Source organism: Podarcis vaucheri (assembly GCF_965113315.1).
Source record: "Podarcis vaucheri genome assembly, chromosome: W".
Taxonomy (NCBI): domain Eukaryota; kingdom Metazoa; phylum Chordata; class Lepidosauria; order Squamata; family Lacertidae; genus Podarcis; species Podarcis vaucheri.
Window position 1 is genome coordinate 26,944,218 of NC_138757.1, and position 24,546 is coordinate 26,968,763.

At 49.4% G+C, this 24,546-nt stretch overlaps 1 protein-coding gene across 6 annotated transcripts in view; it reads right to left on the minus strand.

The window, feature by feature from the left end:
* Positions 1-24,546, minus strand: part of LOC309523367 (far upstream element-binding protein 3-like) — a 388,935-nt gene that overhangs the window by 35,718 nt on the left and 328,671 nt on the right. For 4 of the 6 annotated variants that reach the window (XM_082207142.1, XM_082207139.1, XM_082207138.1 and 1 more), the window contains one exon: positions 7,675-7,746. The exons of the other annotated variants lie outside the window; for them this stretch is intronic. In XM_082207142.1, the coding sequence (XP_082063268.1) occupies positions 7,675-7,746 (72 nt within the window). The remainder of the gene's footprint in view (positions 1-7,674; positions 7,747-24,546) is intronic. 6 annotated transcript variants of the gene reach the window in all.

Below are 24,546 nucleotides of genomic sequence, written 5' to 3' on the forward strand. Positions count from 1 at the left end.
TGGCCGGGGTGCCCTCCTCAGCGAGAAGGTATTCTACCCCCTCTTCCCCCCATCTGGAGTCCAAAATCTCCGTGACTTCGTTGATGCGCACCTCCTGTGCCACTCCCCGTTGCCCGGTTCCCTCTCGGAGCGGACTCGGCGCCGTTCCTGGTTCCTGAAACCTGTGCGGTGCCTTGTAGGGAGTGAGCACCGATCTGTGGAACACCGGATGCATCCTGGAACCCTCCGGAAGCGCCAGCCTGAAAGCCACCGGGTTGACCTGCTCTTCGACTTGATAGGGCCCCAGTTGCTTATGCCCTAGTTTCTTCTTGGCCAACGACCTGGCCGGCACTGCGTGGGCTGCTAACCAGACCCAGTCTCCCACATGGATCTCTTCGCCAACCCTTCTGTGTTTGTCTGCCTGCACCTTGTATGTGTGTTTGGCCAGCTCCAGGTGCCGCCGCAGCTGATCGTGGACCTCCTGCAACTCCGACGCGAACGCATCTGCTGTCTGCGGCTCCCCCTCCACCATTCTTTCCAGTCCCGGGAAGGTTCTGGGGTGCCTCCCGTTGTTGGCGAAGAACGGCGTGACCCCCGTGGACACGTGCTTCGTGTTGTTGTAGGCGAACTCGGCGAGCGGCAGGTAATCCACCCACGTCGCAGGCTGTTGATTCGCATAGCATCTCAGGTACTGCTGCATGATGGCATTGACCCGCTCCGCTTGCCCGTTGGTCTGCGGGTGTCTCGCCGACGCCAGGTTGATCTTGACGTTTAGGAAGCCCATCAGCTTCTGCCAGAAATTCGAGATGAACTGCCGCCCGCGGTCGGACAGAATAGACCGTGGCAGACCGTGAACCTTGAACACGTGGTCTATGAACAGTTTGGCGGTTTGTTCCGCCGTGGCCACCTTCGCACACGGGATGAAATGTGCCATCTTGGAGAACAAGTCCACCACCACCAGCACGGCCGTCTTGCCCCTCGAGCTGGGCAGATCCGTGACGAAATCCAGGGCGACTCTCTCCCATGGTTCGACCGGAGTTTGCAGCGGTTCCAACAGTCCGGTCGGCGGTCTGTGCACTGGTTTGGCCCTCTGGCAGGTGTCGCACCTCACCACGTAGTCCGCGACCTCCCCTCTCATTCCGGGCCACCAGAAATCCCTGGCGACTAATTCCACCGTCTTCTCCTTGCCAAAGTGCCCGGCAGTGGGCGCGTCGTGCAGCTGATGCAGTACCTTGGCGCGAAGTTCGTCTCCCGGCAATCCATCTCTCAGCTGGAACCCATCGGTCGCTGCCGTGCCCCTTTGCATCTCTGCCATCTTTGCTTGCGCGAAGGAGTCATTCTGCAACGCTCGTCGCACCGCCTCCAGGTCCACTGTCGCCGCAGCGCACGCCCACACTGTTGGTGCGAAGATGTGCATGGCGGCCGCTGGCGTGGCGTCCTCCAGATACTGTGGCTTACAGGAGAGCGCGTCCGCCATGATGTTGGTGTCCCCCGGGACATACTCTATTCGGAAGTCGAAGTTCGCAAAGAACTCAGCCCAACGTATCTGCCTCTGGTTCAGGAACTGTGCCGTGCGCCAGTGCTCCAGATTCTTGTGGTCCGTGCAGACCTGCACCGTGTGCTTGGCGCCGATCAGGAAGTGCCTCCACGCTTTGAATGCTGCATGAATGGCCAGCAACTCCCTGTCCCAGATGGTGTAGTTCTGTTCGGACTTGCTGAGCTTCCTGGAGTAAAACGCCCCCGGCCGCCAAACCCCCTGCGGGTCTCTCTGCAGCAGGACTGCTCCCACGGCTCTGTCCGAGGCGTCTGTCTCGACCCTCATCGGCCTGCTGGGGTCGACATGCAGCAGCTGCTCTTCCGACGCGAAGAGATGTTTGAGTGCCTGAAAGGACCGCTCCGCCTGCTCCGTCCAGATGAACTTCTTTTTCTTGGAGCTAAGCGTGTCCGTGATGGCCGCTGTCTGCATAGCGAAGCCTTTGATGAACGTGCGATAGAAATTCGCGAAGCCGACAAATCGTTGGACCTCCTTCCGGTTGCGTGGGCTTTTCCAATCCAACACCGCTCGAACCTTGGCGCTGTCCATGGCGAGCCCCTTGTCAGACAACTTGTAGCCCAGGAAATCCACCTCCGTTACGTCGAATTGGCACTTCTCCAGCTTGGCGTAGAGCCTATGTTGCTGTAGCCTGCTCAGCACTTCCCTGACGTGTCTGTCATGCTCCTGCTGCGATTCCGAAAAGATCAGGATGTCATCCAAGAAACAGACGCACGTTTTGTAGAGGAGCCCCGCCAACACGTGATGCATGAAAGCTTGAAAAACGTGGGAGCCATTTTGCAATCCAAAAGGCATAACTCTATATTCGTAGGTGCCCAGGGGCGTGAACATGGCTGTCTTCCACTCATCTCCTTCCCGCATGCGAATGAGGTTGTACGCCCCTCGCAGGTCCAACTTGGTGAACACGCTGCCCTTGCGTACTTTTGCGAGTAGGTCGTCGATTCGGGGCATGGGGAAGTCCGATGGCTTGGTCACACTGTTCAAAATGCGGTAGTCCACCACGAGTCTTTTTTGGGGCGTGTCTCGCTTCTTAACAAAGAATACCGGACTGCCCCCCGCTGCCCTGGACTCTCGGATGAAACCGCGCTCCAAATTATGATCTATGAACTCTTTGAGTTCCTGCAGTTCGTCCTCAGACATGGAATACAGCTTCCCTTTGGGCAGCGCCGCCCCCGGCAGCAGGTCAATCTTGCAGTCATATGGTCTGTGGGGGGGTAGCCTGTCTGCCTCCTTCTCGCAGAAAACCTCCAAAAATTCTGCGTACTTGTGGGGAATCGCTTGGAGCGTGCCTAGCAGCAGCTGTGACTCCTCTTGCTCCCCTTCCTGCCGGGGCATGATGCAGTGTTCAGCACAAAAGGAAGAGCCGAAGGTCAGCTGCCTCTGGTACCAAGCCAGCGTCGGGCTGTGCTTGTCCAGCCAACTCATGCCCAATACAATAGGCGTGTCCGACAGTTGAGTGACGTTGAAGCTGATGATTTCCTTGTGATTTCCAAGCCGCAGCACCATAGGTGGCGTCTGCTTCACCACTTGCCCCCCTAGCAGCTCCCTGCCATCCACCGTGACAACCTGCAGGGGCAGCGTGGCAGGCAGCAACTGTATAGCGTGCCGGTCGACAAAGTCCTGCCCTATGAAGTCTGCATTGCTTCCCGAGTCGACGGTGATTGGCACGTCCATGGTGATTCCATTGGGTAGCTGGAGCGATGCGGTGAGCCTCACTACTGGCTTGGGCGGGAGGGGGTCCATGGGCGGTAAATTCCCTGGGGACTGCTTCACTGACACGTCTGGCTGGGCCCCAGTGCCTCTTCCTCCAGCCAGACATCGTCGTTTCCCTGCTGTGGTTCTCCTTGCTGCGTTGCTGCAGTCACCATTGCCGAAGCTGCAGTGTGCTTGTGGAGCCTCCGGGGACACTCTTTCGCCATATGCCCTGGATCCTCGCAGATATAACACTTCCTGTTCCCTCTAGGAGGCTTCGCTTTCACTGCTGCCGGTGCTAGGGCTCTGGCTGCTGACTGAGCCCTTGCACTCCCAACCTCCATCGGTTCCACCCCTCGCCCTGGCGGAGGCGTGGATTGCGCACGCGCTGCTTCTCTGGGAAGGAAGGAGGAGCCCCTGGCTGGTTCGCGCCCGCTGCGCCCTTCTTCCCTGCTCCACGGACGTTCTTCCAGCCGCACCCCCACCGCCAGCGCCCTCTGAACGATCTCCTGCGTGGTCCGGGGTCTCTCCCCCCTCGCAATCTCATCTTTAACCGAGCTGTGCAAGCCCTCCCAAAAAAGGTCTCTGACAGGAGCCGAATCTCTGTCCCATTCCAGGGCACTGACCAAAGCGAAAAATCGGGCATGGTATTGCCTTACGCTGGCCCTCCCTTGCCTTAGTCCATGCACCTCCTTCCGGGCAAGATCCACGTCAATGCTTGATAAAAAACACCCATCCAGCGCTTTAATAAAGGCGTCCGCATTTTGGAGCGCAGGATCCTTATCTCTCCACAAATTGCGCAGCCATGCTTTTGCGTCTCCATGCAAATGGGACATGATGAACCCCACTTTCTCTTGTTCATCTCTAAAGTCTTTGTGCAGTAGTTGCAGTGCACACATTACGTCTGCTCTAAAGTTGGGGTACTGTTGCAAATTCCCATCGAAGTGAGAGACCAGACCGCCTGTGCGTCTCCCCAACCCAATCCCCTCTGGTTTGGGTGTCTGTTGCCCTTGCTTCGTAAGCACGTCCAACCTGACCTGGAGATCCCTGTAGGCGGAAGCTGCGTCCTCCTCTCTCTTCCTGGATGCCAGCGCCTCGGCATTCAGTCGTGACACTGCTTCTCTGAGTTCCGCTATTTGCTGTTCAGCCGTCATATTGTCTGCCGTTCGTGAGCTCGCTTGTAGGCACCCGCTTTCTCTCCTCTCCGCGAGGCCGTGGATGCCCACAATTTTATGAGACGGAGCTTACTGTCAGGGTTGCTTCCAGATCCTAGCTCACAGAGGATCACGCTAGCCAGCGATCATTAAATAAAAGTCTTTATTGAGTTACAGTCTGCATCCTCAAGCTGCTGCGTGCAACGCTACGTCTTATGCTTAGATCGGCGAAGCTCCGTCTGAGTCTCCGCCCCTTGTGCACCAACTTAATATCCTAGCCCTGCTCCACCTTTTCCGCCTGACAGTTCTCCTCTGGGTCCCTCTGCCCCCCGGGGTCTCTTCCTTCCGGGATTCTTCTGACGCTGACCCCCCGGACCCTTCTGTCTCCTTGCGCCGGGCTTTAGGACCTGGCTCCCTTTCCGGGCTGCCTACTGCGCCACCTTCCTGTGCATTTGAACTTGGCGCGCGCGCCCAACCTTCCACTTTCCGTCTAACCGTCTCTTCGTTCCCCGATGGAGGTGTGGCCACTCCTGACTCGTGCCCTCCCTCCTGTTGTGAGCTGCCAGCGCTTGATCCCTGGCGCCCTTCCTCCTCCCTGCTCTCTGGCGGTGACGCTGGTCCCGATTTCCAACTGCTCCCCTCTGAGTCCCCTCTGGCTCTATCTTCCTGGGGTGTCCCCCTAGTCTCCCCCCTTGCCCTGGCCACTGGTGCTCCTTTTTGTGAATCTTCTGATTCACTGGAAAGACTCGGAGATCTCGGGTCGTCGTCATCACTCATCTTTTCTTCTGCCTCCTCCCCCTCGCTCTCTGTTTCCTCCCTTGCCCTCGCCTCTGCTCCTGAACCCCTGACAGATGCTAACCCTGTAGACACACCGATGACAACAGGTTATCAGGTAGATGACACTGAAGGAGCATTTTCTGACACTACACTGTACAGAAGTGTCCTAGGCAAACTAAACTTCATTGCCAGATGTTCAAGACCAGACATTGCTGTTAGCTGTAATTTGCTAAGCAGACAAGTCAACAATCCTACAGTTAAGGATTGGAAAGCTCTGAAACGCATAGCTCGCTATTTGAAAGGCACTATGCATTACAGACTGAGATTTAACAATCAGAAGTCTGGTGGTCTTGAGATATTTGCAGATGCAAGTTTTGGTAGTGACACTACAGACAGGAAAAGCACGTCTGGAGTTTGCTACATGTACAATCAGGGTCTTTTTGATTGGTCATGCAAGAAGCAAACAACAGTTAGCTTAAGTACTTGTGAAGCTGAACTGAATACACTGTCTTATTCACTTAAAGATTGTGAATGGTTGCTACAATTGTGCAAAGACATGAAAATTCCTGTCAAATGTCCAATCCAGGTTTACCAGGACAACAATGGCTATCTCTCCCACAACAAAGCATGTTTGGCTTTGCTGAATTCTGAAGGTTGTAAGCAAAGCACGAAGCATTTGCAATTGAAACTGCAACATGCTAGGGAATGTGTTCAGAAGGGACTTGTAATGGTGTCCTATATGCCAGGTAATGAAATTCCTGCTGATGTATTGTTCAAGATTGTATCAAGGGATCAACACTGTACCTATGTGCAGAAGTTGGGTTTGTACTGATATTGTATGAACATGCTGCCCAGTGATGTTCACAGAAAGGGGGAGGATGTTGGTTTCTATTTCCCTCACTGAGCAGCAGCTGCATGTCACAAGACATTGTTTGCATTCCACAGTCAGAGTTACTGTTGGGTTCCCATGGGAATAGGAGACTGGATGTGACGTACACTGGTTTCCTGTTTTTCAGTGTTCTCTCGGTTTCTTTGTGTCGAGAAGAGTTGCTTCTCTGCTCTCACAGAGGCAGGATGCATGCTTGTATGCTCTCAGCATAGCTTGTAAATAAACTTCAGCATGTAGCACATTACTTGCTTATCCTTTTGTTGCGAGACTATGCTCTGCTTGGGCTCAAGATAAAATGAGCCTGTATCAGCTCCAGATGGGCCGGAGCTGATCAAAAACTCACAAAAACTCCAGTGGGTGCAGAATGCCACGGCAAGACTCCTTATGGGGTCCTCGCTGCCGGATCACATTCATCCAGTGCTATCCCAGCTGCACTGGCTCCCGGTGGAGTACAGGATCAGGTTTAAGGTGCTGGTTTTAACCTTTAAAGCCCTATACGGCCTAGGACCCCCGTACCTATGGGACCGCCTCTCCTGGTATGTCCCACGGAGGAACTTACGGTCTTCAAACAAAAACATCTTGGAGGTCCTGGGCCACAGGGAGGTTAGGCTGGCTTCAACCAGATCCAGGGCTTTTTCGGCTGTGGCTCCAATCTGGTGGAACGTTCTGTCACAAGAGACTAGGGCCCTGCGGGATTTGACATCTTTCTGCAGGGCCTGCAAGACAGAGCTGTTCCACCAGGCCTTTGGCAATCCTCACAGAACTCTAGCCCAATGGTTGCCATTAATTTTATTTGAACTGATTCTATAATGAATTGATTTTAGAATGCTATATTATTTTACTGTTGTTAGCCTCTCGGAGCCCGGCTTCAGCTGGGGAGGGCGGGATATAATTTTTTAAAAAATTATATTATTCTAATTTTTTATAGTGAAGGGCCGTAATTCTGTCCGGACCAGGGGATTTTCCTTTCTTTGTTTTTCTTATGGCTTCATGTATTTCCATTATAGACACTGGGGCATTTAAAGATTCAGTTCTTCCTTTTGGTATCACTGGTAGTTGTTTCCCTTCTTTTATCTCATCTTCAGTCTCGGTCTCCCTCTTATATAGTTTTTTAAAGTATCTCACAAAGGGTTGTCTAGGAGTTTCCCTTCATCCATTATTCTGTCGATTATCATCTCTTTCTGTTTTTTCTTCAGTTGTCATGCTAACATGTTTCCAGGTTTATCTGCAAACTCGAATGATCTTTGTTTCATCAACCGTATATTGTTTTCTACTTCAAAATTTACTATTTGTCAATCGTTGTCAGGATTCAAATAAACATTAACAACTTTATTTACAGAGAACAAGAAATATAATCAGTAATAACAGAACATTATATATAAACAGCAGAATGTAACATTTGGTGTAACAAACCAGAAATGGAAGTTGGGGGAAGTCAACAGGGAGGGGGAAAACTAGAAAATGGATGTTAAATGATGATCTTGAATAATTGTTATATATATATAAATTAAAAGGTCACCCAGTGAGTTTTATGGCTGAGAGGAGATTTGAACCCTGGCATCTCCTAGATCCTAGCCCAACACATTTAACTGATGCAACACGCACATGCACACATACAGACTTTTACTCACTCTGTTTCTTGTAATAATCCTCCCATGCCTTGCTGTAGTCTGGTTGGTTGTTCTGTTGCTGGCTTTGTTGATCTGTGCAAGGCACCGTGGGACAAAAAAAGAGGGAAAAATAGAATGGATGGGATTATTATTATTTAGGGCTTTAAAGGTCAGCACCAACACTTTGAATTGTGCTCGGAAACATACTGGGAGCCAATGTAGGTCTTTCAGGACCAGTGTTATGTGGTCTCGGCGGCTGCTCCCAGTCACCATTCTAGCTGCCGCATTCTGGATTAGTTCTAGTTTCTGAGTCATCTTCAAAAAAAGCCCCACATACAGTGCACTGCAGTAGTTCAAGCGGGAGATAACTACAGCATGTACCACTCTGGCAAGACAGTGCACAGGCAAGTAGGGTCTCAGCCAGTGTACCAGATGGAGCTGGTAGACAGCTGCCCTGGACACAAAATTGACTTGTGCCTCCATGGACTGCTGAGAGTTCAAAATGACTCGCAGGCTGTGCACCTGGTCCTTTAGGGGCATATTTACCCCATTCAGGACCAAGGAGTCCCCCACACCTACCTGCCCCGTGCCCCAGAAACATTCCTTCTGTCTTATCAAGATTCAGCCTCAATTCATTGACCACCATCCATTCGCCAACCACCTCCTGAGACTTACACAGGACATTTACCACCTTCACTTGGCTACTTCTTCTAAGCATATAATTTTGGAGCACGATTCAGTTTCAATCTTAAAACATTGTTGTTATGGGGTTGGGGGAAATGGAAAGCCCAAATTTGTAGGATGCTACAGAAATGAGTGTCCCCCCCCCCTCTGTTATGTGTGCTCTTTGTATCAGGAAACACATGCAGCAACATGTCATATGTTATGTGTGGATTGGATTGTACTCCAAAAGGAACAAGACAAACCACCATTCTTTGCTAAGGAAACCCACGTTTTCAGGGACTGAGTCAATCATGGAAATTGAAAGGCAGCTTTGCATAGTCATAACATCATGGTTAATTTGTTTTATTCTGGTTTTCCTAGCCATTGAGAAGTGCCACTGGGAATCTTATCCCACTCCTAACTTTGGAGATGTCACCAGGTACCTGTAGGTTTGAATGTGCATCTTTCAAAACAATAAGGGTTTACAACAAAACTTTATCTTTTGTGTTTACAATACTTATTTTTTTGTCACCCTCTTTCAGCCTTTGGGAAAAGTGGTGTCTAAGTACCCCAGGAATGCAAGAGGCTGCCTTATACTAAATTGGTCCTTCTAGCTCAGTATAAGAACATAAGCAACCAGCTTCCTGTTTCAGTCTGCAGCAATGGTGGTGCTTCTCTCACTCGTGGGAGAGATTCTGGTGTAGGAGAAGGGGGTAACCTGAGGCAGAGTTGCCTTCCATTTCCCCTTGAGGGGAAAGGATACTCATGGTCATATCCTGAGCTTGTTCCTGCCGCCGTGGAAGCAGGGGGGAGTGAGGTGCTGGGTGCAAAGTCCTCCATCACTAAAGCTGTCTCCAAGACCGCCATGCTAAGCAGCCGAGCACCTTTGCAATTGGGACCATTGGAATAAATCTAAAGGAGCACCCAGGACTGAATGTGAACTACAAGCTACAAACTATTTGGCTATCCCCACAAAAAAATGAGGTATGAGACTAGAATGACAATTCCTGCATAGACTAGATTAAAGATGGGGGGGGGGGTTTAGATCATCTTTCATTATTATTTTTGTAAACATTTATGATAACAAAGTTTAAAACTTATTTTTATTAAGTAAGGGTTCAGAATCCCCCCCCCCCTTGACCATGGAAATATAAGAGTACAAGTGAGGATTTTTAAACAAGATAGAGAGAGACTGGAAACTTGTGAGGGAGAGGTGGTTCAGGGTAATGTGACGTTGCTGGAACAATGGAGGAAGCGAAGGCTGCCGTAAGATGTTTTGCTAAGACAGAAATGCCTTTCCTTTCCTAGACTGATGAGACTTATGGAGGACAAAACTATTAATGAACTACCAATGAAGCAAATTAAAATTTGGACTTTTGGATCATTGGATATTCTATGATGAAGAAGAGAAGAAGAAGAAGAAGAGTTTGAATTTGATATCCAGCCTTTCACTCCCTTTAAGGAGTCTCAAAGCAGCTAACATTCTCCTTTCCCTTCCTCCCCCACAACAAACACTCTGTGAGGTGAGTGGGGCTGAGAGACTTCAGAGAAGTGTGACTGACCCAAGGTCACCCAGCAGCTGCATGTGGAGGAGCGGGGAAGTGAACCCGGTTCACCAGATTACGAGTGCACCGCTCTTAACCACTACACCACATTAAAAGCAAACTGGCCAGAAAGGAGCAGATTTGTCTGCATAAAGAACTGGAAATTCCATTGGGGGGACACATCCACTTGAGCGGTTAGCATCAGGGGGAGAGGCTGCAATAAGGATTATGAAATATCTAGGAGAAGGCGGTTAGCCCCCTGACATTATGGGCTGTTTGCTTTGAAGTTGCTGGTGGGAAAATATATCAAGTGAGATGGTCAACCTTGGAGTTCCTATCTTAAAAAAAGAAGACTACAGATTACATGGGACATGGGACAAAGGAGCTGAGCAGCAAGAAGATTGTTATGTCTCGACACACACAGATGGAAGGAGAAGTTTATTTCATGTTAATTAATATTAATTAATGATTTAGCAGGGATTGACAATCTGATTAAGTAACCTCACTTGTTGAAGTTGGAAATGTTAACTTAATATACATGCAGGAATTGATTGATGGATAGTTGTTTGAAAACAAATTAAGTTGAAAAGCAAATATATTGTATGGTGATGTAAGGTATGTGTAATGTTTGAAGATAAACTAGAAATAAGTGGGAAATATGATGCAGCACTATTGAGAACCATTGACACATCCAGGAAAGCATGTGGGAAGTCAGTCAGTCAGATTTGGAAAAAATGTTAAATTTGTCTTAATTTGTTTTACAGCCTCATGCACCATGAATTTGTTTAATTTAAAGCCATCCAAGTTGGACACTTAGCCATGGTTTGGAGTAGTGTTACTGGGGCATGGTGTGGCAAAGAACTCCAGATATTATTGTCAGGTTTGCATTTTTTTGTACAGAAACTATTGGTTTAAGGTGTAGAGATCTTTACTATTCTATTTAATTCAATAAGGTTCTGGAAGCTTCTCTGTGTGATACAAGCTAGTGCAAGCTGAAAGTTTCTAGCTGTCAAGTAAGCTTCTATTCTGCCTGGAAACAAGCAGAAGGTTCCTGATGTTTGGGTTATTCCTTCAGAGAAGCTGAGCAGCCAGTTCAAACTGGTTCTGTGCTGGGAAAGGGGGAGAGAATTGACCCCCCTCACTCTAAACCGGAAATGGCAAAAGGAAAAAGTTCAATGCTAAAACTAACTAGTCAGGACGCAAGGCAAGAGAATTTAAAACACAAGTGGTTTGATTTGCTTTTAGATATTAAAAGAGAATGTGAGTAGATAAAGGAAGATGTTAACAAAACAGCCTCTACTTTTTAAAAAAATACTAATGTACTTTCAGAGGCTGCAAGACAATTAAAAGAAGTGAATGCACAAACCACCAAGGTGGGACGGGTAGACAAACGAGGTCTGAAGAACATACGAGGGAAAGTGAGAATAGTCAAAGATAATAATAATAATAATAATAATAATAATAATAATAATAATAATTTATTATTTGTACCCCGCCCATCTGGCTGGGTTTCCCCAGCCACTCTGGGCGGTTTCCATAGAAACAAAAAATACAGTAAAATGTCACAGATTAAAAACTTCCCTGAACAGGGCTGCCTTAAGATGTCTTCTAAATGTCAGGTAGTTATTTATCGCTTTGACATCTGATGGGAGGGCGTTCCACAGGGCGGGCGCCACTACCGAGAAGGCCTGGTTCCCTGTAGCTTTGCTTCTCGCAGTGAGGGAACCGCCAGAAGGCCCTCGGCGCTGGACCTCAGCGTCTGGGCAGAACGATGGGGGTGGAGACGCTCCTTCAGGTATACTGGGCTGAGGCCGTTTAGGGTTTTAAAGGTCAACACCAGCACTTTGAATTGTGCTCGGAAACGTACTGGGAGCCAATGTAGGTCTTTCAAGACTGGTGTTATGTGGTCTCGGCGGCCGCCCCCAGTCACCAGTCTAACTGCTGCATTCTGGGTTAGTTGTAGTTTCCGAGTCACCTTCAAAGGTAGCCCCACGTAGAGCGCATTGCAGTAGTCCAAGCGGGAGATAACCAGAGCATGCACCACTCTGGCGAGACAGTCCGCGGGCAGGTAGGGTCTCAGCCTGCGTACCAGGTGGAGTTGGTAGACAGCTGCCCTGGATACAGAATTGACCTGCGCCTCCATGGACAGCTGTGAGTCCAAAATGACTCCCAGGCTGCGCACCTGGTCCTTCAGGGGCACAGTTACCCCATTTAGGACCAGGGAATCCTCCACACCTGCCCGCCTCCTGTCCCCCAAAAACAATACTTCTGTCTTGTCAGGATTCAACCTCAATCTGTTAGCCGCCATCCATCCTTCAACCGCATCGAGACACTGACACAGGGCCTTCACTGGTTCTGATTTAAAAGAGAGGTAGAGCTGGGTATCATCCGCATACCGATGAACACCCAGCCCAAACCTCCTGATGATCTCTCCCAGCGGCTGCATGTAAATGTTGAAAAGCATGGGGGAGAGGACAGAACCCTGAGGCACCCCACAAGTGAGAGCCCAGGGGTCTGAACACTCATCCCCCACCACCACTTTCTGAACACGACCCAGGAGGAAGGAGCGGAACCACTGTATGACAGTGCCCCCAGCTCCCAGCCTCTCAAGACGGTCCAAAAGGATGTTATGGTCGATGGTATCAAACGCCGCTGAGAGATCCAGCAGAACTAGGAAACAGCTCTCACCTTTGTGCCTAGCCCGCCGGAGATCATCAACCAGTGCGACCAAGGCAGTTTCAGTCCCATGATGAGGCCTGAATCCCGACTGGAAGGGATCCAAATGGTCCGCTTCTTCCAGGCGTGCCTGGAGTTGTTCAGCAACCACTCGCTCAATCACCTTGCCCAAGAATGGAAGATTTGAGACTGGGCGATAGTTGGCCATACTGGCTGGGTCTAAAGATGGTTTTTTAAGAAGCGGTTTAATAACCACCTCTTTCAGCGGGTCTGGGAATGTTCCCTCACAGAGGGAAGCATTCACCACCCCGCAGAGCCCATCGCCCAGCCCTTCCCGGCTTGCTTTTATTAGCCAGGATGGGCAAGGATCAAGGAGACAGGTGGTTGGTTTCATGCATCCAAGCAGCCTGTCCACATCCTCGGGGGTAACAGATTGAAATTGATTCCATACAACTTGACCAGACAGAGCTCTAGCACTCTCCCGCCCTGGCCCTGTTCCCACGGTGGTGTCTAGCTCCTTCCGAATATGAGTGATTTTATCTGCAAAAAACTTAGCAAAATCATTGCAGGAGATCTTGGGGTCTTTACAAGGCCCCGGTGGTAAAGGTGGTTCCATTAAATTGCAAACCACCTGAAAGAGTCTCCTGCTACTATTTTCTGCAGATGCAATAGAGGCGGTGAAGAAAGTCTTCTTCGCTGTCGCTATCGCCACTTGGTAGGCTCGACGTTGAGCTCTAACTTGTGTCCGGTCAGATTCAGAGTGAGTTTTCTGCCACCGACGCTCTAGCCGTCTCAGCGATTGTTTCATCGCCCTCAGCTCCGAAGAAAACCACGGGGCTGTCCGGGCTCCATGCAATCGGAGAGGGCGCTTCGGAGCCAGACAGTCGATAGCCCTGGTTAACTCTGCATTCCAGCGGGCCACCAGGGAATCGGCTGAAAGGCCATCAACATGGGATAAAGCATCCCCTACCACTCTCTGGAAACCATTTGGATCCATTAAGTGGCGGGGGCGGACCATCCGAATTGGTCCCACCTCCCTGCAGAGGGGAAGGGTCGCGGAGAAGTCCAGTTGCACCAGGAAGTGATCTGACCATGGCACTTCTTTTGTTTCACTTTTACTTAGTGTCAGATCACCCACGTCACTAGAGGTGAACACCAGATCTAAGGCATGTCCATGACTATGAGTTGGGCCAAACTTATTCAGGGACAGCCCCATGGAGGCCATGCTTTCCACGAAGTCCCGAGCGGCCCCTTGTAAGGTCGTGTCGGCATGGATGTTAAAATCCCCTAGGACAACCAAACTAGGTGTCTCCAGGAGAAAATCCGCCACGACCTGAAGCAGCTCGGACAGCGAATCCTTGGTGCAGCGGGGAGGTCGGTACACCAAAAGGAATCCTGTACTGCCCCTATTGCCCAACTTCCAGAACATGCACTCAGAGAACTGGATCTTCCCAGTAGGACGCCTGGTGCAAGCTAGTGACTTCCTAAAAATCACTGCAACCCCCCCCTCCCCGCCCACATGACCTGGGTTGCTGTGCATAAGAGAAACCTGGTGGGCAAGCAGCGGCAAGGACAGGCCCGTCTGCTTCCTCCAACCAGGTCTCTGTCACACATGCCAGGTCAAATCCTCCATCCACAATCAAGTCGTGGATGGCAGTGGTTTTATTCATCATTGACCTGGCATTGCACAGCAACACTTTCAGGTCATGTGGGTTTCCCCTGTTGATTCCAGTATCCATCCGGTCAAGGCCAGACCCGGAGGCAGGGATAGTCTTCAAACAACGACTAAACCTGCCTCCTTGGTAATGACATGGTCTGGTCTTAGCGTAACTCCGCCTCCTGCCCATGATCACCGAGATCGGATGTCCCAGTGCTTCCCCCCCTGTGGAACTTGTCCCAGCCATCGTGTTGGCTGGGGAGCCACTCCCAGGCAGCCCTGATCCCGCCCCTTAAAAACAAAACACAAACTATACAGAACCAATAAAACAACAACAACAAAAAGGAACAGAACAATTATACTAAAATTAATCCCCAACCAACTATCCATCCCACCCACCCACCCCCAACAAAGGAAAAAAGGAATAAAAGGAATAAAAATTTAAATTGCCACCGACTGCTTGAGGACATTTTAAAGCACATTAACCACCTGGAACAGGGAAGCAATGGCAGAACACTTCCCACACTTCCCCAAAAGTTTGTTCCAAATAAGGGCCTGGGCCACGCCCCCTGGGCCAGTTGGAAAAGGCCCTGGAAGGGAGCAGGCCCTGCAGTCCTCACCCAGCCGATGGTTCCATTAAAAATGGAATTTAATGTGATATGATATGGGAGGACCTGACTGATAAAGATGGTACCTTGTGTGAAATGATTAGGGAGGCTTTGACTGTGCTAGAGAAGAAACAAGAAGGGAGGGCAAAAGGTTTAAGAGGCTACTTTATGTGGTGGCAATGTAAAATTATCAAAAAGGCCTGGGAAAAGACATATAAAGATTTGAAGAAATTGTGGGAAATGATTGTTGTTAAAAAAAATTGAAGTTATGATCTTGAAATGTACAGGACTTGATGGATTGTTTGAGCAAAAGACTTTGTTCCGATATGCGAGACTGGATGCCAGGCCAAGACCAGCCAGCCCCTATGGAAGGAAGAAGACTCAGCCAAAGAAGATAAAGAAGACTAGATACAAGGATTTGTTGGAAAATAAAACCCCAAGGTGGTTGTCGCCAATGGAGGCAAAAGCCGTGAAAAAGCTCAATATGGAGGCCAAATGGCCAAAATATTGGGAAATTTTGGAACAAGAGGGAGATTAACTGAAATTACAGAGTGTCAGGGGATGATTAGCTGCTTGTGCTTAAAATTGTGCCCCCTCAGAGTCTGTGCGGCTCCACAAACCTCTGTGTGTGACAGAGCTCCTCAGACATGTCTGCTCTAGTCACTAGTAGAGTCTGACAGTGGCTGCCTGCGGAAGTGTTTCCAGCAAAGAAGCTCCTTAACGGAAACGCGTCTCCTGGACTCACGACGTGGCAGCTTCCGGCGAATTATGGGTCTCCCTACAGTTGCTTCTGACACCTCCCCGCTATTTTCGCTGGACGTGTCTCTCACCCCTTTCTCTCCCCTGCTGTTTCCTGCCTGGGCTGCTGCGTCTCTCTCAGCATTACTGAGATCCTCCTCCAGAGACCCCTCGCTCCCCCTGCTGGTCCCTGCTTTGGCTGCTGACTCTCTCCCAGTCTCTGGGAGCCCTACCAACTCCCTTTCCTCTGATGTCAGTTCCCTGACATCCACCTCCCCTCCAGGGCCCCCTTCCCCCCCGCCCCTACTCTCTCCTCTGGGCGGTGAGGAGCTGAAACCCCGAAAAGAATCCTCTTCATCTTCAGACGTCTCGAACATTTCCCTCCATAGGTCTTCGTTCCGGCTCGCTGAATCCTCCTCCGCCTCGGAATCAGAGAACCCCTCCAACTCTTCTTCTTCGTCGGTGGTGGCGAAGTATTCCCTCCGGAACCTCGCCACTGGCTGAGGTTTACGAGGGAATCTCTGATGAAAAGTTTCTATCAAAACCTCGTCATCTACATCCTCTGCCATGACCCAGGTGTTTTCCGACTCCGGCTCCCCTTCCCACATTACCAAATACTCTACTTGATCTCCCTTCCACCTGGAATCGAGAATCTCCGCTACATGGTAGCTGTGTTCTTTTTCCTCCATAGCTGGTCCCCTATTGACCCTCCCTTCTCTGTCCCCTTTATACGGTGACAGCAACGACCTGTGGAACACTGGGTGCAGCTTCATGTGGTTCGGTAACCGGAGTCTGAAAGCCACTGGGTTGACCTGCTGCGTGACTTCAAATGGGCCCAGCCTTTTGGGTCTTAACTTCTTACAACCCCCTTTGAATGGTAACCCTTGGGTGGACAGCCACACCTGGTCCCCCACCCTAATGCTTTCCCCTTCCCTTCTGGTTTTGTCTGCCTGCCTCTTATATTCCTCCTTCGCCCTGTTTAAATTAAGTTGGAGCTGGCGATGGATCGCTTCCATTTCTTCAACGAACTGTTCTGCAGCTGGAACGCTCCAGTTCTCCCCTTCCCCCCCTGGGAAGGCTCGGGGATGACACCCGTGATTAGCCAAAAAGGGGCTCATCCCCGTGGACACGTTCTCTGCATTGTTGTAGGCAAATTCTGCCAACGCCAGCTTCTCCACCCAATCATTCTCTCTGTCATTCACATAACACCTCAAATATTGCTGGAGGACACCATTAGCTCTTTCCGCCTGCCCGTTGGTTTCTGGATGACGGGCAGTTGAGAAATTCACCTCTACATGCAATAAGCTCATGAGCTTCCTCCAGAACCTGGAAGTAAATTGTTTCCCTCGGTCAGAAACCACCCTCAAGGGGGCGCCATGCAGCCTAAACACATTTTCCACAAACAATTTAGCGGTTTCTTCCGCTGTGACCGCATGTGAGCAGGCTATAAAGTGGGCCATCTTGGTTAACAGGTCTACCACAACCATGATGGCTGTTTTCCCTCTGGACCTTGGCAGATCAGTCATGAAATCTATTGCCACTGCCTCCCATGGCCTTTCCGGCGTGGGTAGTGGTTCTAATAAACCTGCCGGTGCCCGCCTCTCCCACTTGGCTCGTTGGCATTGGTCACACCCTCTCACATACTCCCGCACATCTTCCCTGACCTTGGGCCACCAGAATTCCCTGGTAACCAGCCACATGGTTTTGTGTTGCCCAAAATGCCCTGCTGTGGGGCTATCGTGCAGTTGCTTGAGTACCTTTTCCCTCAATTCCCCTTCAGGTATATATAACGCTCCCTTGTAGTACAACGCCCCGTTTCTCTCCTCAAAACCCCCGGGTTTGTCTCCCTCCCTCCTGAGACCCCTGAGTTTGTCCTGGGCGTATTCATCCTGCACCGTTCCCTCTACCAGTTCCCTTTGCCCCACCAATGCCGCCCCACACACCCAGCGGTCCTCGGGAATGACATGGGTCTCTTCGGGTGCACCCTCCCCCTCCAAATATTCAGGTTTGCGTGAGAGAGCGTCCGCCCTAACGTTCTCTGGGCCTGGCACGTAACAAATCTCAAAGTTAAATTTGGAGAACTCCTGGGCCCATCTCAACTGCCGTTGGTTGAGCACTCGCGCAGTTCTCCAATACTCTAGATTCTTATGGTCCGTGCACACTTGCACCTTATGTTGTGCACCAATTAGCAGGTGCCTCCATCTCCGGAAAGCCTCATGAATCGCAAGAAGTTCCCGGTCGTACACCGTGTAGTTCCTCTCGGATTTGTTCAGCTTTCGCGAAAAGAAGGCACACGGTCGCCACTCTGACTCCTCCTTCCCCGGCTGCAGAAGAAGCACCGCCCCTATGGCTCTGTCAGAAGCGTCTGTTTCGACCCTCAGCTTTTTTTGTAAATCCACATGCAGAAGTTGTTCATCAGAGGCGAAGGCCCTTTTCAGTTCCTCAAACGCTCGCTCCGCCTCCCCCGTCCAAACAAACTTCTTTTTACTGCTGAGACAGTCCGTGATGGGCGCCGTCAGGTGGGCGAAGTTTCGGATGAACTTACGATAAAAGTTTCCAAACCCTAGGAACCTCTGCACATCCTTCTTGGTTTTGGGTGTTTTCCATTCCAGCACTGCTTGAACCTTGCCGGGGTCCATGGCCAACCCCTTGTCTGACAAGCGGTACCCCAGGAATTCCACCTCCTTGGTATGAAACTGACACTTCTCCAGTTTCACCCACAGCCTGTTGGCTTGCAGCCTGCTCAACACTTCTCTGACGTCTCTCACATGTTGCTCCTCATTCTCCGAATACACCAACACGTCATCTAAGAAGGCCACGCAATTCTTGTAGAGCAAAGGCCCCAGTACGTGGTTCATGAAGGCTTGAAAACACGCGGAGCCTGTTTGTAATCCAAAAGGCATAACGAGGTATTCAAATGCCCCCAAAGGGGTGAACATGGTGGTCTTCCATTCATCCCCTTTCCTTATACGTATCAGGTTGTACGCCCCCCTTAGGTCCAGCTTTGTAAAAATCTTTCCTTTCCGCACCCTGGTCAAAATATCATCAATCCTGGGCATAGGAAAAGCCGCCGGCTCTGTCACTGCATTTAACTGCCGGAAATCACATACAAGTCTCGGCTTGTCCGTGTGCTTTTTATCCACAAAAAACACTGGGCTACCCCCCGCTGCCTTGGACTCTCTGATGAAGCCTCTCTTCAGGTTCTTGTCAATGAACTCTCGCAACTGCTGCATTTCCCTGTCTGACATGGCATACAACTTGCCTACAGGAAGCTGTGCTCCAGGGAGTAAATTGATCTGGCAATCAAAGGGCCTATGCGGGGGTAGTTGGTCAGCTTCCTTCTCGCTGAACACGTCGCTGAGATCAGCATACTGTGGTGGCACCTTCCCCTTCTCCATTACTTCAGTCCCTGCCAGGGTGGCTTGGGCCCCTGCTGACCCCTTTTCCCCCCTGCAGTGTTCTAAGCAATGTGCTGAACCGAAGGAAACCACTCTTTGATGCCAGCCCACCAGCGGATCATGTAGGGCTAGCCAGCTCATTCCCAAAATAATGGGAGCACCTCCCAAGGTGGCCACATTAAACGCTATCAGTTCTGTGTGCCTTGCCACCCTCATTATCATTGGGACGGTCTGCAAGCTGACTCCTCCTCCCAACAGTTCCCTGCCATCGATCGTGGTCACCTGCAGGGGGTTGCTTAAAGGGATAGTCTGTATCTGGTGTTCAGCAGCAAACTCCTTGCTCATAAAATTGCAGGAGCTGCCTGAGTCCAACAGCGCCTTTATTTTTAGGGGGTGTCCATTTTGCAGCTCTAGCGACACTTCAATCACTAGAGCAGGTCGAGGAGCTTCTGGCACGGGCACTTTCACTGCTCTTTGGCCTGGCTGCAGTGCCCTGACGGTGGCAACCAGGCGTTGGCTTTTACCTGCTCCGTTTCTCCCTGCTCTCCCCCCTCAACAGCTCCCACCATCCCTTGCCATTCCTTCCTCTGGGGGCAGACTCTGGCAAAGTGGCCTGGCTGTTGGCAGAGATAGCATTTCCGGGCTCCTTTTCCCTCCTTCTTAGCCCCCTCACTGGGCTTTGAAACTGCGCGCGCGCGGGCTGTTCCGATTTCCATCGGCTCTGCCGGCGGGAAAGCTGGCTCAGGAATGTCTGGAATGCGGAACTCCTTCCAACGTTCCGCTCTCCCTTCCCGCCTCTCCAAGGCTCTTGCCTCCTGGCGAGCTCCAATGGTCAGCGCAGATTTGGTCAGCTGATCCATCGACACCGCCCTGGGGCTCCGGGACAGCTCGTCTTTCACAGCCGAAGAAAGACCTTCTTCAAATAGCATCTGAATGGGTGCCGCCGATAAATCCCACCCCAATCTGTGAATCAGCATGGTAAATTCAGTCCAGTACTCACGGACAGATCTGCTTCCCTGCTTGCAAGCCATTAGCTGTCTGCGCACCACCCCTTCCTCAATATCGCTGGAAAACATGATATCCATTGCACGAAAGAACTTCATAGTGTCCTTTAGGATATCATTGTGCGTTGCCATCAGGGGTCGAACCCAGTCTCGCGCCCCCTTCTCAAGATGCCCAATTACGAAAGCAACTCGCGATTCCTCATCAGGGAACTCATCAAACTGCACATTAAGGGCATATTGCATCTCTGTCCTAAAGGCATGGTAATCCTTGGGGTCCCCCCCAAACTTCTGCACCAATCCTGGTACCTTTCTGGGGAACTGAGTGGTTCTCCCCTTGTTGTCTGCATCCTGAGCCCTTCTCTCCTCGAGCCTCGCCGTCTGCAGCGCAAGTTGGACCTCCAGAGCTTGATACCTTTCTTCCAAGCTTGGACCAGCTCCAACCCCTGCCTCTCCGGTTCCGGCTGGGTTGCTCATGATGCTTTCTCCTGCACAGGCAGCGTACAGAGACTGTCAGACTGCTGTCAGGGGATGATTAGCTGCTTGTGCTTAAAATTGTGCCCCCTCAGAGTCTGTGCGGCTCCACAAACCTCTGTGTGTGACAGAGCTCCTCAGACATGTCTGCTCTAGTCACTAGTAGAGTCTGACAGTGGCTGCCTGCGGAAGCGTTTCCAGCAAAGAAGCTCCTTAACGGAAACGCGTCTCCTGGACTCACGACGTGGCAGCTTCCGGCGAATTATGGGTCTCCCTACAGTTGCTTCTGACACCTCCCCGCTATTTTCGCTGGACGTGTCTCTCACCCCTTTCTCTCCCCTGCTGTTTCCTGCCTGGGCTGCTGCGTCTCTCTCAGCATTACTGAGATCCTCCTCCAGAGACCCCTCGCTCCCCCTGCTGGTCCCTGCTTTGGCTGCTGACTCTCTCCCAGTCTCTGGGAGCCCTACCAACTCCCTTTCCTCTGATGTCAGTTCCCTGACACAGAGTTATGAGAAATTGAAGTTCAAAGTACGAGATTGGCTCCATTATTACCAAATAATGGAGGTTTACAAACAGGACAGGAAAATTGGCTTCCAGGTGGAGAAATCAAAATTAGAAACAGAACTGTTAGAACCCAATACTAAGAATCTGTCAAGAATGTATAACTTGTTGCTGAAATGGAATACACAAGATGAAACAGTTAAATCAGCTATGATTAAGTGGGCACAAGACATTGGTTATAGCATTATGTTTGCTGACTGGGAACAGTTGTGGACCACCGGTATAAAATTTACAGCATGTAATGCCTTGAGAGAGAATATTATGAAAATGATTTATAGGTGGTACATGACCCCAGTCAAGCTAGCAAAAATCTACCATTTGCCTGATAATAAGTGTTGGAAATGTAAAGAAATTGAAGGTACTTTTTATCACCTTTGGTGGACGCGACCGAAGATTAAGGCTTTCTGGGAAATGATATATAATGAAATGAAAAAGGTACTTAAATGTACTTTCCCCAAGAAACCAGAAGCCTTTCTCTTGGGCATTGTCGGCCAATTGGTGCCAAAGAAAGACAGGACTTTTTTTATGTATGCTACTACAGCAGCAAGAATTCTCATCGCAAAGTATTGGAAGACACAGGATCTACCCACTCTGGAAGAATGGCAGATGAAGGTGATAGACTATATGGGACTGGCCGAAATGACTGGCAGAATCCGAGACCAGGGGAAAGAGACGGCGGAAGAAGATTGGAAGAAATTCAAAATTTATCTTAAGAAATATTGTAAAATTAAAGGTAAAGGTAAAGGTACCCCTGCCCGAACGGGCCAGTCTTGACAGACTCTGGGGTTTGTGCGCCCATCTCACTCTATAGGCCAGGGGCCAGCGCTGTCCGGAGACACTTCCGGGTCACGTGGCCAGCGTGACAAAGCTGCATCTGGCGAGCCAGCGCAGCACATGGAACGCCGTTTACCTTCCCGCTGGTAAGCGGTACCTATTTATCTACTTGCACCCGGGGGTGCTTTCGAAGTGCTAGGTTGGCAGGCGCTGGGACCAAGCAGCGGGAGCGCACCCCGCCGTGGGGATTCGAACCGCCGACCTTACGATCGGCAAGCCCTAGGCGCTGAGGCTTTTACCCACAGCGCCACCCACGTCCCTATTTATTGTAAAATTAATGAATGCTAAAATGTTGAGGTTATAGAAAAAAGGGGACTACAGCTGTAAAAGATTAAGTAAAAGAAAAGAATAAGGGAAAATTAGATAAAATCAAGGGGGAGGATTTGCTGAAACAAATTTGGAAATTGGGATGCAGAAAGGGGAGGTATGGGGAAGTCGCTGAAGTAAGGTTAAGAAAAAAAGGATTTGAAATTATACATGTTTGTTTATGTGTTTGTTTGTCTGTATTGTGCATTGTTTGTGTTTATATAAATTGTGAAAAACCAATAAAAAATTTATTAAAAAAAAAGAAGATAAAGAAGACTGGCAAAATAAGTTACTGAACTATGCAGGACAAATTATTACAAAAAAGGGCAACTGTTTAATGCATATTTTTTAAGCTTTGTGTATTGAACTTTACATTAGTATAACTTTTAAAAGTCACTTGTAATAAGATGAAGGTTTTGAAATGGGATTGTTAAGTATATAAGATTTTATGGACGTGCATGAACAAGTATATTATAATGGAACAAAGAGGGGGAGTGAAGTCAACCCAAAAATTATGGTTTAATTTGGTTATGATTTTTTTCTTTTTCTTTTTGTTATTTTTGGGAAATCAAAAAAATGTTATCAAACAAAAACACGAACTGGTTTTGTTATCTCTTTCATACAAGGTCATGCTGACTATAATAGTAAGGTCAGAAGGAATCTGGGTTTCACTTTCTGTCTCTCCTTCTGGTGTGGTGTTCTGTACGTAGTATGTTTAAGTGTTAAGGTTTTAGTCTTATTGTAAGTATAAGTCTGCTGCAACTGGATTTTTTATGGACTATGCCAATCCTGAGTTTATGGATTTGTAACTGTTATGCTCAGCTGCCTTCAGTAGTGAAAAGCTGTGCTGGATGAAGCGGATTCCCTCTGAGTCATTTTTTTGGGAACCCTGCATTGTGTTTAAGTTTTTACTCTGCTAACATAAGTTGAGCTCTGCTCTGGATCAATATGGAGCAGAAACATGACAATTATATGCTTGGAAGAAGTACTTTACCCATGAGCAGTTAATTTTAAAATGACTAGTTAGGCCATATTTTTATGTGGGAAAGCATTGAAGAGTTAAGGCAAACAATGACCACATTTGCAATGTTGAAGCAGCTCAATCCAGAATTTTGCTGCCTCATTTCCCATAATGCCCACCACAGTTCTTAAACCATAATTCTGCTTCTGGCAACAGACAGCTGGAAGTTTACAGTCTGGGCACAAAGGAGAGAGTGGCTGTCCCATTTATCCCCAGCAACTGGTTTCCAGTGGCAAACTGCCTCTGATTGTGGAGACACACTTTTACCTATCATCACAAACCATCCAACACAATCCCCCTCCACTCTGAGCTAGTGTCTATTATCACATTGGGGCCTGGTTCAGTTAACCATGGCCAAGCATGAATGTGCTAGCATTCCTAGTAGAAATGGTAGCTGCTTTGCTTCTCTCCTGTCACCTTGCTGCCACATTACCCGGACCTGAGCTATGGATTGGCTTAAGAGTTACATACCAGCCTGAGCTCATGGTTTGTCTCACTCCACACAACAAGCTACAACCAATTTTTGTTTATGGTGGACTTTTAGGGGAATTTTTTTTTTTAGGTGACTTCAATGGAGTCACTCACCCTTACTTAGTCAGAACAAAGAATAAAAAAGACAGCAAACAAAATAAGCTACCAAATACGTTCATCCAATTGATAGATTTAATGGGTTTGAATGACACTTGAAGGTGTATGTTAGGATTTCATGCTTCCCAATGCTGTTTTTTAATGATTGGTATAATTCCCAAGCCTGTCTGAGTAAAGCCTGAGAAAGGAAGTCTGTCTTATCACTCTTCCGTTGTAAGACTGTGAAACTGTACTTTCACTTTTGCCTGCCTGTTCTCTCTCAGAGCTGGATGAGAGAGAGCACCATGATTCCTTGTCTGTGTAATACAGTGTAAATAAATAGTACAGTGGTACCTCGGGTTACAGACGCTTCAGGTTACAGACGCTTCAGGTTACAGACTCCGCTAACCCAGAAATAGTACCTCGGGTTAAGAACTTTGCTTCAGGATGAGAACAGAAACCGTGTTGCAGTGGCGTGGTGGCAGTGGGAGGCCCCATTAGCTAAAGTGGTGCTTCAGGTTAAGAACAGTTTCAGGTTAAGAACGGACCTCCAGAACGAATTAAGTTCTTAACCCGAGGTACCACTGTAGTTTAGAACTACAATGCCTCTTTCTTTTGCTGTGTCAGGAGAGAAGGCTAGTGTGCATAAATCAAGTTGGTTTATGTCGCTGGAGCACCCTGGAGAAGACGGGGATGCCTTTTCCAGAGCTATGCTCACCAGAGGACGCTCACAGATCCGGGGGGGGGGGCTGCAGATAGCCCGGAGCATTATCCCAACAGTTTAATCACCCAACGGGAAAATAATTTACCCACTTTTCTGATCCCAATAATTCAGTGGGAAGACT